The following is a 15,060-nucleotide window of genomic DNA, read 5'->3' on the forward strand; positions in this document are numbered from 1 at the left end:
TGGCATGCCATGTTCACTGGTTTTTTAAGTCCTACTTTTCCCCTGTGGGGGCTGCCAAGCCCATGCAAGGCTGGCCCCAAACTCATCTGACAAGGTGCTCCCACCAAGAGCAGGTGGCCCATGAGCTCAGCAAGGTCACAGTGCACCAGCCCTCAAAAACCACCTCTGGTTTTGCACACACTCAAAACTAAACCCACCACCCCCAGGTTTCCTCGCACTGCAGCCTCTGGCTGATGGTCTCAAGGGGCTTCTCTGTGGCCCCATAACCTCTGAGGAGCTGAAGGTGTGCTCTGGACACTCACCACAGTAGGTGTAGATGTGGTTGGACTCGAGGAACCTGACTTTGAGGTTGTGCAGGACGGCGGGCTCGTGCAGGTAGCTGAGGGCTGTCAGGTCATTCTGCCCCACCAGGATGTCTGGGTTGCGTAGGAAGGGCAGCTCACTCCCTGGCAGGTCGATGGGATACTCATAGAGCTGAGGGCACACACAAACACAAAACACAACAGCTCTTTTAATGGCTCGTAGCTTTTCCAGGCATAACTCCTGCTAGTGTTAAACACTCACATGCCCTGCTCTAAATTAAATTATAAGCCCCTTGGTGATAAGTGCTCCAGGGACTTTCATGCAGACTGCCAGGTCACCCCTCTGGTAATGGCCAGGAGCACACCACATGGTCCTGGTGGACACTGATGTTCCACGAGCACCAACCTGGCCACACCTGAGTCATCTTCAGGCCAGCCTTGGGACAAACAGCCTTCAGCCAGCTCTGAGCAGTGACAGCAGCAACAGAAACTCACAGCTTCATCTGATCTAAGCATCTTCCTGCTCTTGGAAAAGCAGCCTCACTCCAAACTAGTCCATGCCCTTACCATCAGAGCGATTTCTCAGCTCATTTTTAACTCAGGTTACTTTTATACCTGAAACCTGGCACCCCTGAGGGCAGAGAGGACATGGAGAAGTCCCTGCTGCTGACGTGCTGAAGAGGAGCCAGGTTACACTGCTGAAGTTGGCATATGGGCAGCCTTATGCTATTTTTGACTCGTCCCCAAATGAGCAACAGAGCCATCAACTAAAGAAAAACTGCATTTTTTTTTCTTTACAGAGGAGGGGAAAAAAAAAAATTGCCAGTGATGCTGCTTCCCCCAGGGTGCCTCAGAAAGGAGGCCTGATGCTCAGCTCCCATCAGAAGGGAGGAATCCTAGCTTCCAAGCAAAACCACAGTCACTGCACTGGATCCCTGCCTGTGCAAACAAGGAAGGCTGACCCAAGCGCACGAGGACAGGCTCCCTCAGCGTGTCTGACAACTTCAGGCTGGTTTTATCCTCCAGTTCCACGTTGTCAATGCCAATTTTCAAGAGTTTGCACTCAGTCTCACATCTTAATGGCAAACACACCAGGGATGCCCTGTGATATTTAACAGCCAGCTCTTCATTTGGAGGGAGCTCTCCTGCATACAGAGCAGAGCCAGGAACCACAAAACCCGTGAAGACTCACTTAAAGCACAAGGACAAAAGGAAGCAGTGAACAGCTGGGTAATGTATGTTGGCTGTCAGGAAAAAAGGCTTTCTACAGCTTTGAATCTCCTGAAGGTACCTGTGCTGGGTGTCTCCAACCTGCTGCACACAAAGGCTGCTCCCCTTTGCCAGAGCTTTTCAGCCCAACATGACACAGATCCAGGCAGGACTTCATACAGGAAAGCATCAAACAGGGCACTCCCAGAGACCTTGGGCCTCTTGCACAACCCCAAAATGAGATGTTCCCTGATTCACCATGACTGTGACATGCTTATTAAGCTACTACCTGCAAAACCTGGTAATCCTTTCATCACCTTGTACTTTAGTGTTCCAGATCCTGAACTCAGCTGCACAAAAGGATTTGACCTTGCAGGGCTCCTCAGCCCCTTTAGTTTCCAGGGAAATATCCAGATTAAAGAGGAAAAAAGTAATTCCTGCCCAAGTACTAAAACTACAGGAGATCTCAGCTAGGAGGGGAGGATGGGGGTTGTGGCACTCAGCAGTAGGAGCAGGTGTACTTTGGCAGCCTGAGCACAAGTGGAAGAAAGGAGCTCCTGTGGGTGAGATGGGCACCCAGGCACCCATCAGTGTCCAGCCCTGGCTCCAACAGCACAAGGACCTGGAGCTGCTGGAGCCAGTGCAGAGGAGGGCACGGAGATGCTGCCAGGGCTGGAGCCTCTCTGCTCTGGAGCCAGCCTGGCACAGCTGGGGCTGCTCACCTGCACAAGAGAAGGCTCCAGGGACACCTCAGAGCCCCTGCCAGGGCCTCAAGGGGCTCCAGGAGAGCTGCACAGGTGCTGGGCACAAGGCATGGAGGGACAGGACAAGCGGGAATTACCTTAAGCTGAAGGACAGTAGGCTTAGGTAAGATATTAGGAGTAAGTTCTTTGCTGTAATGGTAGGGAGGCCCTGGCTCAGGGTGTCCAGAGCAGCTGTGGCTGCCCCTGGATCCCTGGGAGTGCCCAAGGCCAGGTTGAACCAGGCTTGGAGCAGCCTGGGACAGTGGAAGGTGTCCCTGCCCATGGCAAGGGGTGGAATGAGATGAACTTTAAGGTCTTTCCAACCCAAACCATTCCATGATAAAATGATGATTCTATGCCTGGTGCTTCCAAGGGATTGCAAGGTGCCATCCGTGCATCTCCTCACTGTGGAAGGTAAAAAGGCATCAAGCATCCTCCATCCTTTATCCTCCCCAGAAAGCTGCCCTATGCTGGAAGAGCAAATTGGGCAGGACAACCAAAGCAGCTGAGGCCGAGCCAGGAAGAAGCAACAGCACCAAGCACTGGGTGCAGACCCCACCATCAACAGCCTTCTCTGCAAACCTGGCACACCCACACACTGCCAAGAGCCCGAGCCAGAGCTGCTCTGAAAGAAAAACTGCTTTGACAAACTGCCTGATCCACCACAGCTCATTCCTGTTCTCCATCCTCCATCAGGCAATATGGTGAAAATGCTTCCCACAGTGGGGAAACGTCTGGCTTGGAGGGGATGGGAATTACTCGCCCTGCTCGGCACATGTGGGTCTGTAGTGGGTGGTCTCTGCTAACTCTGCCAGGCAATGGAGCAGATCACACTCTAGACAGCTCAGGAAACCCCACCTGCTCAATGAAGAAAGATGGTTTAGGTACAATTCTTCATGAAAAATGTATTTATTCTTCCCGCTACAGCAGGCAGCTCATGGTGGGCACACAGCACGGCTGCTCCCTTCCCATAAACTGAATTTGCAGCTGATGCAAATGCCGTGGTTAACTTCATCTGCAATTCCCTGCTGTCACCCAATGTCCCACCCCACGAGGCTCTGTGAGGAACACGGAGCAGCTGCTCCTCCCCAGCCTGTGTCCTGCTCTGGGGATGATTAATTGCTGGCTGTACTCACGCTACAGCCCGGGCTGTTTGTGCATTTGGAACCAGCACCAGCTAGAAAACATCTACATTTAAATGAGTTTTGTGTTGTCCCCTTTTAAAAGCTTTTCTTATTTAAAAATGAAGCAGAGAAAAAAGGGGTTTACATAAGAGTATGCTCAGAGAGAAAAACTGAGGCGTGGAGAAAGCTGTGTCACAGCAGCCACCTCTGAGGTGTGTGTGGGTTTTCCATCAGCACCCGAGGTTGAGTGGATGCCACCAGCCGTGCTCTCCACAGTTTTTTCAGCAGCAAAAAGCACAAACTGGCATTTCTGACATACTGCTGCTATTAAAAAAAATACATCCTGGTATCACAGACTATTACCAGTTTGCCAGGAGATGAAAAGAGATGATGGAGGTCAAGGGCTTTTTTCGCAACCTACTGTGACACAAGTGTCTAGGGAGAGAGCAGGCAGGGAAGAGCTGGAAGTGTGGAGGCAATAAAACACATTTTAAACCACTTCACAGAAACTATGAAATGGCTCAGGCTTCTTCACACATTAATTCGAAGCTTTAAATTGCTAAAAAGAATGACATTCAAAAGCTTACAGTTTCATCTTCAAGTTTCAGCTGGAGGCTTTTATCTCCCTCTTTGTAATCCTTGATAATTTCAGCTGATCTCCAAACTTCATCAGGGTCAGGAATCCAAACCCTAGTGTACTGGAGAGGTGGAAAAGAAAAGAAAAGAAGTGAAAGAAAAAGTTTAAACCTCGGGAAATTAAATGAGAAATAAATTAATTCTCCATTAATACAGCCACACACATTGTAAAGTCAATGCAGCTAAATCATTTATTTTAGTAAAAGAAAAAATAAATCCAGTTTTAGTTCTTGGGGTTAATTACAGACCAGAAGTCTAATTTTTCAGTCTAATTTTCTCCTGGATAAGGTGTACACTGGCTCGTTACCAAGCTAACAAAGCAGGGTAAAGTTTCAAGGTAAATGTGGAATTTAATTTCCCTGGGAGAAAAAAAAACAACAGCCTTCCAAAAGGCTTTTATGAAATAACTCAATTCACCCCCAGCAGTCCCTACACCAAAGTGTGTTTATTTTGCTTAGAACAAGGCAGTTTGGTGCAAGACCTGACCCACTGCCACAGGCAGAGGCAGGCAAATGAGGACAGCAAAGCCAGCTCCTTCAGCTGGAGGTGAACACACAAACAGGCTTCAGGAACATGCTTGGATTTAAATGAATTTATGAATTAGGTTAAATTTAACCCTTTTTTTTTTTTTTTTTTTGCATCCACAAAGCTAGGGCACCAGCCCAGGTGCCCATGAGGTTTTGGCTGTCAGACTCAGGGAGCCAGGCTGGTGCTGGACTCCTCCTGTCAGAACCCAGAGCATTCCTCTGGCTGCCCTGGAGCACTCCAGACCCTGGCAGGGGGCTCAGAGACCTTGGCACAGAGTCAAAGACACCTGTGCCTTCGATTTTAACCCATGGAAACAATTCCCAACTCTGTGTGAGGAGTTAAAGCCACGAGGGTTTGAGTAGAATGATAGTGAATTTACCACAGGGTGAAAAAGTAGAATTTTGGAGATTTAGAATGGGGGTTCAGGAGGCAAAATGGAGGAAGCTGGGCATGTTCTGTCCTTCTTCTCCTTCTTCTTCTTGTCCTCCATCTCCTGCTGTGATGGTGGCACTTTTGGATTGGTTTAGGATAGAGACAGACTGTCTACCATAGGTGATAGGTATTGGGAAATTATTGTAAATAATAAATAGTAAAATAAACAATAGTTTTTAGTATAAAAATCTAACACTGCTCCGAGGGCAGTCAGTGTGCCACAACCCGACCTGCTGGACAGACCTCAGCAGGTCAGAAAGAGAGTGTATTAGATAAGAGCAAATAAACAACCTTTAAAACCAGAGCTGAGGAATCCTGACTTCTTCCTCAAGCGCGGGGCTGGGAAAAAAGCCTTTTTAACACCTCGGGAGCCATTTCAGCAGCAACAAACGTGAGATCCTCCAGCCCACAGACCAACAGGAGCCCTCCAACAACCACGGATTTACTGGCCCTTTGGGGCAGCTCTCCCCTCTACTCCTCCTGCTGATTGAAATGGCAGCAACAGAATCTTATTCCTTCTCAGAGCTCCAGGGGCTGGGGGAAATCCCAGCCAGCCCAAGTGACAGCAGCACCAGAGCCCCAAAGGTGGCTTTGGCTTTCATTTGGAACCAAACCCCAGCAGACAATGTCCAAGGAACATTTTGTGGCAACCAATGAGTTAACACAGCAGCAGCCACCACCTGACAGGCCGCTTTGCAGCTGAAAAGCAATAGATTTTTATAGTTATCACACGTAATTATTTTTAGAGCTGCTCAATAGCTACAGCAGCAGGAACCTTTAGATGTTAATGGAGCCACACAATCCTATTCCCAGAACAACAGTTTTACCAGGGAGTGGGGGAAAAGATGTGAAAACGTGAATTTTCTCAGCACACTGGCTCTAGCACCTCATGGGCCTTCGGTGCTCTCCCTGCCACGAAGAAGGGAGGCTGCAGTGGGGAAGGGGCTGCCTGGGACCCCAACCTGCCCCACCACTGTGGATTCATCCAGTGCCAGCTCTCTGCTGGCAAAAAGCGAGATTCAGACACGCTCTAGAAGTGCCCAAAATAGCCAAGGATCAGGATGTACCCGGCTCAGGGCAGCTTCAGACACAAGGTGTTGCTGGTCTTGGCAACCTTGCAAATTTTCCACCTGCACACGGGGCTGGGCTGAGCCCTGGCCCTGCCTGGCCTGGTGGCTGCAGACAGGGACACACTGACCCCAGAGCAGCCTGGAATGGGGGTCAGCACTTTGAGGGTGAAACCTGGGTACTGCTCCAGCTGCAGCAGAGGTCCCATGGGCCACCCCCCTCAGCAATTCATCACCAGGCACGGCCAGGAGCCAGCCAGGTGTGACAGGAGGGTGACAGCTCTCAGCACCACAGCCTGGCGGTGGGAGGCTCCATAGGCCATCAGCCACCTTGACCACAGCACTACAGAGTAATAATAATAATAATAATAATAATAATAATAATAATAATAATAATAATAATAACTGATTTTCCCAGCATTTGTGCGCGCGCGCACACACACACAAACACACACACACACACACACACATGTGCAAGGAGCCACACAGGACAGAGTGCACCGCACAGGACAGAACACACCAGGCAGGACAGAACACACCATGCAGACAGGACACACCACACTGGACAGGACACACCACACAGAACAGAGCACACCAGGCAGGACAGAACACACCACACAAGACAGAACACACCACACAGGACAGAACACACCACATAAGACAGAACACACCACACAGGACAGAACACACCACACAGGACAGAACACCCCAGGCAGGACAGAACACACCACACAGAACAGAACACCCCAGGCAGGACAGAACACACCACACAGGACAGGATACACCAGGCAGGACAGGACACACCATACAGGACAGGACACACCACACAGGACAGAACACCCCAGGCAGGACAGAACACACCAGGCAGACCAGAACACATCAGGCAGGACAGAACACACCACACAGGTCAGAACACACCACACGGAGCACACCAGGCAGGACAGGACACACCAGGCAGAACAGAACACATCAGGCAGGACAGAACACACCACACAGGACAGAACACACAAGGCAGGACAGAACACACCAGGCAGACCAGAACGCATCAGGCAGGACAGGACACACCACACAGGACAGGACACCCCAGGCAGGACAGCCTGCACCAGGCAGGACAGACGTGTTTGCAAGGCCCAGGAGCCCTGGGGACAACCCTGGCTGGCAGATGCCAGATGTGGCCAGGCAGTGCCCACACCCAGGGGGCGGTCAGGCAGCTCCCCACCGTGCTGCAGAGCCGGGGGCTGGCAGCACAGGCTGCTGTGAATGCAGCTCCCCGAGCATCTCTAACGCTGCCCTGCCGTGCGTGCACAGGCACACACCCAGAGAGGGGAGCACCATTCATCTCGCTCTGCTCCTCCCCTCCCTGCTGCACAAACCCCCATCCGAGCCCTCCCTTGCAGCCATAAATCCCAGATATGTCAGGCACTAACTGCTGGAATCCAAGCCCTCTGTCACGGGTACATCTTCACAAGGCCAGCTTTAGTTGGAGCCTGAGGAGGCTTGGGCAGCCCGCGGTGGGGTCATGCTGGGCTCACCACCCTCACCTCCCCTGCACTCCCTGCCTCTGACCTCTGCAACCCTCCCCAAAACTGCCTCAACCCCCTCTTCTTGACAAACCAAGCCGCTTGGGTGAGAGCCACCGTGTCACCAAAACCAGGGCGCTGGCAGGTGCCCACCTGCATGGGTGGGGAGAGCATCCCTGTGAGCTGCTGCTAACAATAATCACATTTACAGCACTATTTTACCACTCCACAAGCCTTGTCCAGGCTTCCTGAGAGCTTTAACAGCCTCCTGATCTGCTAGAGGAGCTTGTTCTAAGGGAGAGGGCACATGGGCCCGTCTCAAAGCACTGGGAATGAAGGATGAACTTGACTTTGTGCTCACAACCCTGGGCAAGCCACTCAACCTCCAGACTCTCCAGGCTTTTCATACATTTTCTCTCTCTTTTTTTTTTTTTTTTTTTTAAGAAAAAGATTCCTTCAGTCCTCAAGGATGCCTTTAAACAATATGCTAAAATTAACTAGAAATAGCTCTGCATGGTCATCCTTTAAAAAAAAAAATTAAAAAACCCTCTGGTTTACTTTGGGATTTTTTTTTTTAACCAGATCCCCAATAAAACTAAAGCCATTCTGTGCTCTCACTGCCTCCTGCATTATTCCACACAGCTTAAGCAGAAGCTTAATAAATTCAACCCCCACCTCCTGATTTGATTTAGATTTTAGCAGGCTGCCGCTGCGGATGCAGATTAAAACCAACATTAAATTAGAAGAGGCAGGTCCTGTTTTACTGTTTCAAAGCCCTCAGTGCTGGCCAAAGGCACTCCCAGCAAGCTCTGGGCAAGGTGCTCCATCTCAGCCAGGAGAGGTGCAGGTCTGCAGGCAAGGAGTTACAACTCCACGGACAGAACATCATTTTCATTACATTAAGAAAGTGGTATAATCTTCCATTAAGTAAAAATATTAAAAAATAGTGATCTCAGCTTCATCCAGGCTGTTTGGCTGTTCAAGTCTTCATGGAGAGCTGGACTTCAGCAAATCCATCTTTATTATTGCTGGGTTTTTATCCCCTGAGTTATTCCAGGAATGCCAACACTCACAGCTGACCCCGGGAAGTTTTCATTGCTCCTGGGTCAAGGGCATTTTTCCAGGGGCATCCTTCCAACAAACTGCAGATAGATGGAGGGCACAGCAGCAAACCATGAATAAAATAAATTATAAATAGAATAGCAACAAAATATTGCATTTTTATGCAATAAAATAGCAACAACTAGTAAAGCAATTCCCCTCACCAGTGGGAATTCAGCAACAGAGGTGAAGACACAGTATGTCATGACAAAGGTTCTTCCATGCAGGTTAAGAAAATCTTATGAAAGAACTTTATTGAAAACAGAAACAGTGATTTTCAAAAAAAAAAAATCAGAGGTGAATGCACAAATGCACAAATGTTAACTAGAACAAGGTGGAAATTGGGACAAATCTCTGTATATTTTTCTCTGTAAAACAAACACACTTCTGCTTTTCTCCCCTTGCAGTGGGTTTATTGCTAACCTCATTCTATATTGTTCTGTGTCCAGTATTGCTGGGTGCCTTTGAAGAGGGCAAAAAATACACACAAAAGAAAAACCAGCACAAATGTCAGCCCTAGCTTCCCGGGAATATTTATATTTACACACACAGCACGTGAATGGTTAAGCAGCTTACACTCAAACAGACCAGTGACCACCTTCCAGCTCTCACAAGCTATGACTAAAACTGAGGTTTTCCCAAACTGTGCTCTTATGTCCTGAAAGTACAAGCTGTATGTGGAATTAAAAGTGGCCATATCACACACTCAGGGTGTCATTTTTCTGTTCCCTATTCTCCTTTTTAAACTGGTATTGAAGATCACTCCCTACAGATAATTTAAAGAGGCTCTTCCAGAAATTAAAAAAAAAAAAAAAAAAAAAAAAAAAACCCAGAGGATTTTACTTGCAGCCCCTGTCTGGATGTGCACAGCTTCTCTCTCAGCCTCTATGCCAAACCAAACAAACTTCCCCTCATTAATTTTGGTTGGTGCAGACCTGGGCTGAGCTGGGGTGAGCAGCACAGGGGGCTTGGGCCACGCTCTGCCATTGTGCCCAAGGCAGCAGGGTCCCACCCGTGGCTGTGGAAGGAGTGGCTGCTGTGGCCAATTGTTTGTGTTTGCAAACCAGCTGTGCCCGTGGGTGCTGGGAAGAGCGCTGGATGTGTGCTGGCAGGAGGGGGACACAGAAAGGGACCTCTCCTGGGTGCCCTGCAGCCCTAAAGTTCCTTTCTGCCCCACTTGGCAGTGGCTCAGGAGAAAAATCTGCTTCGCCCGTGATGCAGCAAAATATCTCCATTAAGGGACTTGTGGATCATTACCTTTTTTTTATTATTTACATTACTGACTATCAAGGCAGATGGCAAACCATAATCCTCCCTTTCCCATCCTCTGAGACTTTCATCCCAGGAGCAATTTCTCCCCTGCCTGACAGGCAAGCCAAGCTCAAATTTAGGTCAGGGCTCCATAAGCTGTGCCATGACCTGGGACCTGCTGACCCCAGTGTCTCAGCCTGGTCTGGCTTCTCTGCCTGCTGCTGGGCACCACCAGCTGGCACAGCCTCACAGGGGACAGGAGGGGTGGCAGAGGGTGTCCCTGCCTGCTGCAGGGCAGGCAGGGATGGCCCAGGGCTGTGCATCTCTCCCCTGCCCGGTGTCAGTACCCAGTGCTGGGAGGAAAACACAAATCCAGCACCTCCAGCATGAGCCCAGAGGGATCCACTCAAAACAGGGACCTCTAGTAACAAAAGTCCAACTTCTTCCTCACCCTAAATCCCCACAAACACTGAAAGGACTGGCAAATCATCATTTCAGCTCCGAGTGGGGGGCACACACTACAACAGCATCATGCCCTAGGGATAGGGGAAAAGATAAATAGTGTTTTACTTCTTAAAAAGCACAAAAAACATCATTTTGAGCTACAGGATGAAAGTGCTAACCTGCTGAGGGTGTTAAATGTAAAGGGAAAGACAGTGGAGCTCTGCAGGAGCATCTTTAATTCCTCAACATGAGAACGAGCAAATTGAGTGTTTTCCAGGGCTGATAAAAATGTACAAAAAACAAACAGCAGAGCCAGAGAAGACGGGCATTATCTACACCACCTCTCATGTTCCCTATCATCCTCATGCTAGTGGAGATGGACCCTGGACAAACACACAAATGCACACTCAGACAGGGCTTCTAAATTCTGGGGAGTACCTCTCCATCCCCGAACACTGCATGGGTCCCTGAATTTGAGCAAACCATGTGCTTCACTGGTGCCTTCGAGGCACGGGGATGTTCTCCTCTCCCCCTGAAGAGCTGTCACGCTGATGGATGGCTCCAAGACTCCCACCAGCACTAAATCTGCTCTATTTCTCCTTGTGGAACTTCATTCCCCTGCCCAAATTAACTCCGACGACCATTTGCATAAATTGTCACAGCAGCTGAGCAGTGCTTGGACAGCAGCATCTGCAGCATTTATCCACTGGCTCATTAGGAGCATTTCTAATGAAGGGGCATTTAAAAGGCTTCAGTTCATCATTGCACCGACCCCATGCCACCAAAGGCAGACAGAAAACTGGCACCGAGCACAGGGGGGCTGCAGGCGAGCCCTGACACCAGGACAGAAACACTGGGGGTACCCTTGAGGGCTTTTCTTTAATTAGCTGTGATTTTCAGGACCATTTCCAAGACTAATCAATGGTCTTACATGCAACTAACAGCCAACAACTCGTGTATCCCAACATCTCCCCCGCCGCATCTCGGCGTCGCTCGTTACTGCCGGTTTAATTAAGAGTGACAAGTTCAGCGTCAAGGTCTTGAGCGCACACACAGCCCTGCTCTCGCTGCAAAATTCCTCTTTCAGTAAGTCATCAGATGCTGCAGAAGTAGGTGAAGCCCCAGGTGCTTTGGGACAGTGCAAATAAACAATCCGGTCTTAATCTGGGGCAAAAAAAGGCAAAAAAAGGCAGTCCCTCCCGGGCTGGGGAGCGGCTTCCTCGCGGGCTGTGACACCACGGTTTGCTCCGGGCAGTGCAGCCACTTCTGCCTTCACTTCGCTCCTCCACCCTTTAAAAAGCCACGGGAGCAAAGGCAGGGTCAGCGCGGTTCCAGGCACAGGGGATGTGCGCTGTCACCTGCACCGCCCCGACACACACCTGAGAGCAGCCCCAGGCGGGCAGGGGAGAGCTGTGCCGGGCTGGTGGGAGCTGGCAGCCCTCGGGGGTGCCTCTGCAGCCCTCTCCAGCCCGGACCAGGCTGAGCACAGCAGCCCTTTGCCCCGGCAGGCTCCGAAGCAGAGCTGCCAAGGCTGGGAGCTGGCAGCAGCCTGGTGAGACACGGCTGTTCCCTCTGCGGGGCTAAACCTGGACTTACAGCATGTGCCCCACAGCAGAATTACCCTAACCCTGCAAAGCCCTTCAAAACTTAGTGTTCACCGGGGTCAGAGCAGCTCCAAGAGATGCCAGCACCCGGAGAGCTGCTGCGAGTCCCCTCCCCAGCGCCTGGGGTCCATCCAGCAGGGCAGCACTGCCCCACACGAGCACGGAGTTTCTCTCAGCCCTGCAAACGCTTCACCGTCACTGTGCACCCCCTGCCAGAAAGAGGGACGCTCTGCAAGCCCCCAAAATCTCTGCAGAGTCCCTGGGAAGTGCAAAAATCTGTTGATAAAGACAACGCGGGTAAACTTGACTTTGCTTGCAGATCTCCCTGGAAGAGCTGTGGGCATCAGCATCCTGGAGCAGGGAGCTCAGCACCACCTCCCCAAGCACCTCCCCTGGCTCCAGCACCCACGGGTGCCTGTGGCACACCCCAGCACCACCCAGCCAAATCAGCTCCTCCGGGACTCCTCGCCTCTCCTTGCAAGTGTTTGATTAAAAAATTCCCACATTGCACAGGACCATGAAGAATTCCTTGATGCAGGATGAGCCTTTCACACACAGCTCAGACGTGCAGACAAGTTTTAAATTAAAATAAGGGTTATTGGGATTTTACAGAGTCGGGTTTTGCCTTTTTTAACTAAACATTCCATGCAGGGGCCAAGTGTCCTCGTAGCATGACTTTCACCAAACAGCCTGTCACACTGCAAGAGTGAAATCCTTCCAGGCTACTTTCTGCAAATCCCTCTTGATTGGCATTAATTACCCTTCTCTCCTGTAATTCTCAATTAATCAAAACCTTTAGCAGTGATGTTTATGAGTGATGTGATGTAACCTTGCCTTCACTGTCCCTTTTTCAATCCGAAATCTGTGTGAGTTCACCACTCCTTGGTGAACATAAGCTGGATCCAAAACATGCTCAATGTAACACCATTTACAGATGATTGGTAATGAATAGTTCAAAAACTGCCTTTGGGTTTAATTAAATAGTCAAAAATGGCCTTTTCCCCTTGGGTTTTCAGAGTCCTCTCTCTGTAACACAGCCCTGTGATGCTTTATGGAAATTCACAAGCACGTTCACTTCCCAGGCAATGACCACCTCACGTTAGAGGATTTTAGATTAAAATGGTCCTGGGAGGAGCTGGCTCTGGGGTGCAGGGATGCAGCCAGGAGACAGCAGGGCTTTCAGCTGGAAATGTTTAAAGCAGTGGCTGCTCCTTGGCTGTAACTGCGGTGACACCGGTGGCATTCAGGGTGTCACCAGGGTCTCCCAAAATCCAGGGAACCACAGCATGTTCCCCACCCCTCCAGAGCTCAGCTATGCTCCCCACTGGCCTCCACTGTACCCAAACATCTCCGAAATCCACCGTTAATTGCAGTGCAACCTCTCCACCGGACTGGATTGTTAACCTTATTCAAAAGAAGTAATTGGATTAATCAACCTGCACAGTAACCCCTCACATCTCCAGAACTCGGGCATTAAAACCCCTCTTGGAACATCACTCAGGCAGAGTTAATTCAAAGGGGTTTGACTTAAAGTAACAGGACATTTTTCAGCATTTTCCAGGGTTATGCTGGAAAGCCCCCCAGGGCCACCTCTGCATCCTTTTCACTGCCGAGCAACTGAAGGAAAACAAATTGATCACCAGGGATTTCAATGAGCAACGTTTCACCAGAGGTAATTAAAAAATTCCAGCAACAAGGTCTGCTAGAAAAGAGATATTAGACACCTGGAGAACAGCCCCAGTGATCAAGACACAAAGCTGGAATAAATATTTTCAATTAAAGCAATTGAAGCAGTGAACACACGCTCAGACACTCCCAGCTGCTGCGGAATGGGAGGGCAGAGAAAAGGAGGGAACCACTGCTCCTGCATTTCCATACAATGGCAGAATGGTTTGGGTGGGAAGGGGCCCAGTGCCACCCCTGCCATGGGCAGGGACACCTCCCACTGTCCCAGGCTGTTCCAAGCCCCATCCAGCCTGGCCCTGGACACTGCCAGGGATCCAGGGGCAGCCACAGCTGCTCTGGGCACCCTGGGCCAGGGCCTGCCCACCCTCCCAGGGAAGAACTTCTTCCTAAACTTCTTTCTTGCAGCAATTTCCAGGTATTTGGGAATGTGGTTTGTAGGGGCTCTGGTGCTCCCAAGCTGTCTTTTCACCAGATCTCAGAGGAGCACTTGTGCCAGGAGTTACTCCCTGTCCATGCACAGACTCTGTGCTTCTCTCCTGTGAAATAAATCAGCAAGATTTTGCAATTGCTGAGCTAACACTGGGGTTTTTTTTAATACAGAAAGTGCAAGGCACAACGTGGCTGGACACTCAGCTGCCTTCCTTCTCATTCCCTCACAGTTTTAGCTGTCCAGCTGAAATTCTGAGATTTTGGCTCTCCAGATCTTTCTGCCCTCATATCCAGCAGCAACTTTACATCATGCAGCAACTCTGTGGAAAAGCATCCCCTAAATCCCACATCCAACAAGGGTGGGGGGACAAAAGCTTAAGTGAGGATGCAGGAAGTAACATCTCCATCAGCCCCCGAAATTTGAATCTCAGAAGGTGATTTGGGAGGCGGTGCCTTTGGCAAAGCAGCATTTGTGTTCTGCAGGAAGGGCTCAGGGAAGGGCAGAACCCTGCCCAAGTGGGAAAATGGTGGCAAGAAGGGCACCTGACCCCACTTAAAAAAACCAAAACAACAGAAAATCAACAACAACAACCAAAAACAAAAGGGGAAAAAACAACAAACCGACAAAACAAAACAAAAATCACCACCACAAAATGCATCTTTTCTAGCCTTCACCTTCTGGTTTGAATTTTGATTTTTTTTTTTTCCCTGGTCTGGCAACATCCCCAGAAGAGTTAAGCAAACCCAAGGTTATCTTTTCCCTCTGGAAGTGAGGCTGGCCCAGCTGCACACAAACACACATTCCCAGGAAGATCAAACACAGCTCTCATGAAACACTGGAGTGCCCACAGAACAAAGCGCCCAGACAGAAGGAGAAAATAAAAACAGATTTTTCTAAAACCCTGAAGAATCTATCTCAGCCAAGGGGTGCTGCTCCTGCCTTCCCCATTCCCACAACAAAGCCATCCTTGGGCGGGCACTTCG

General features: G+C 49.9%; 1 protein-coding gene across 2 annotated transcripts in view; it reads right to left on the minus strand.

The window, feature by feature from the left end:
• MYO5B (myosin VB) overlaps positions 1 to 15,060 on the minus strand; it is a 151,511-nt gene that overhangs the window by 117,154 nt on the left and 19,297 nt on the right. For both annotated transcript variants that reach the window (XM_059837080.1, XM_059837079.1), the window contains exons 2-3: positions 3,966 to 4,076; positions 303 to 474 (exon numbers count right to left, since the gene is read on the minus strand). In XM_059837080.1, coding sequence (XP_059693063.1) covers positions 303 to 474; positions 3,966 to 4,076 — 283 coding nt within the window. The remainder of the gene's footprint in view (positions 1 to 302; positions 475 to 3,965; positions 4,077 to 15,060) is intronic.

The sequence above is a fragment of the Haemorhous mexicanus genome, chromosome Z (genome assembly GCF_027477595.1).
Source record: "Haemorhous mexicanus isolate bHaeMex1 chromosome Z, bHaeMex1.pri, whole genome shotgun sequence".
Classification (NCBI taxonomy): domain Eukaryota; kingdom Metazoa; phylum Chordata; class Aves; order Passeriformes; family Fringillidae; genus Haemorhous; species Haemorhous mexicanus.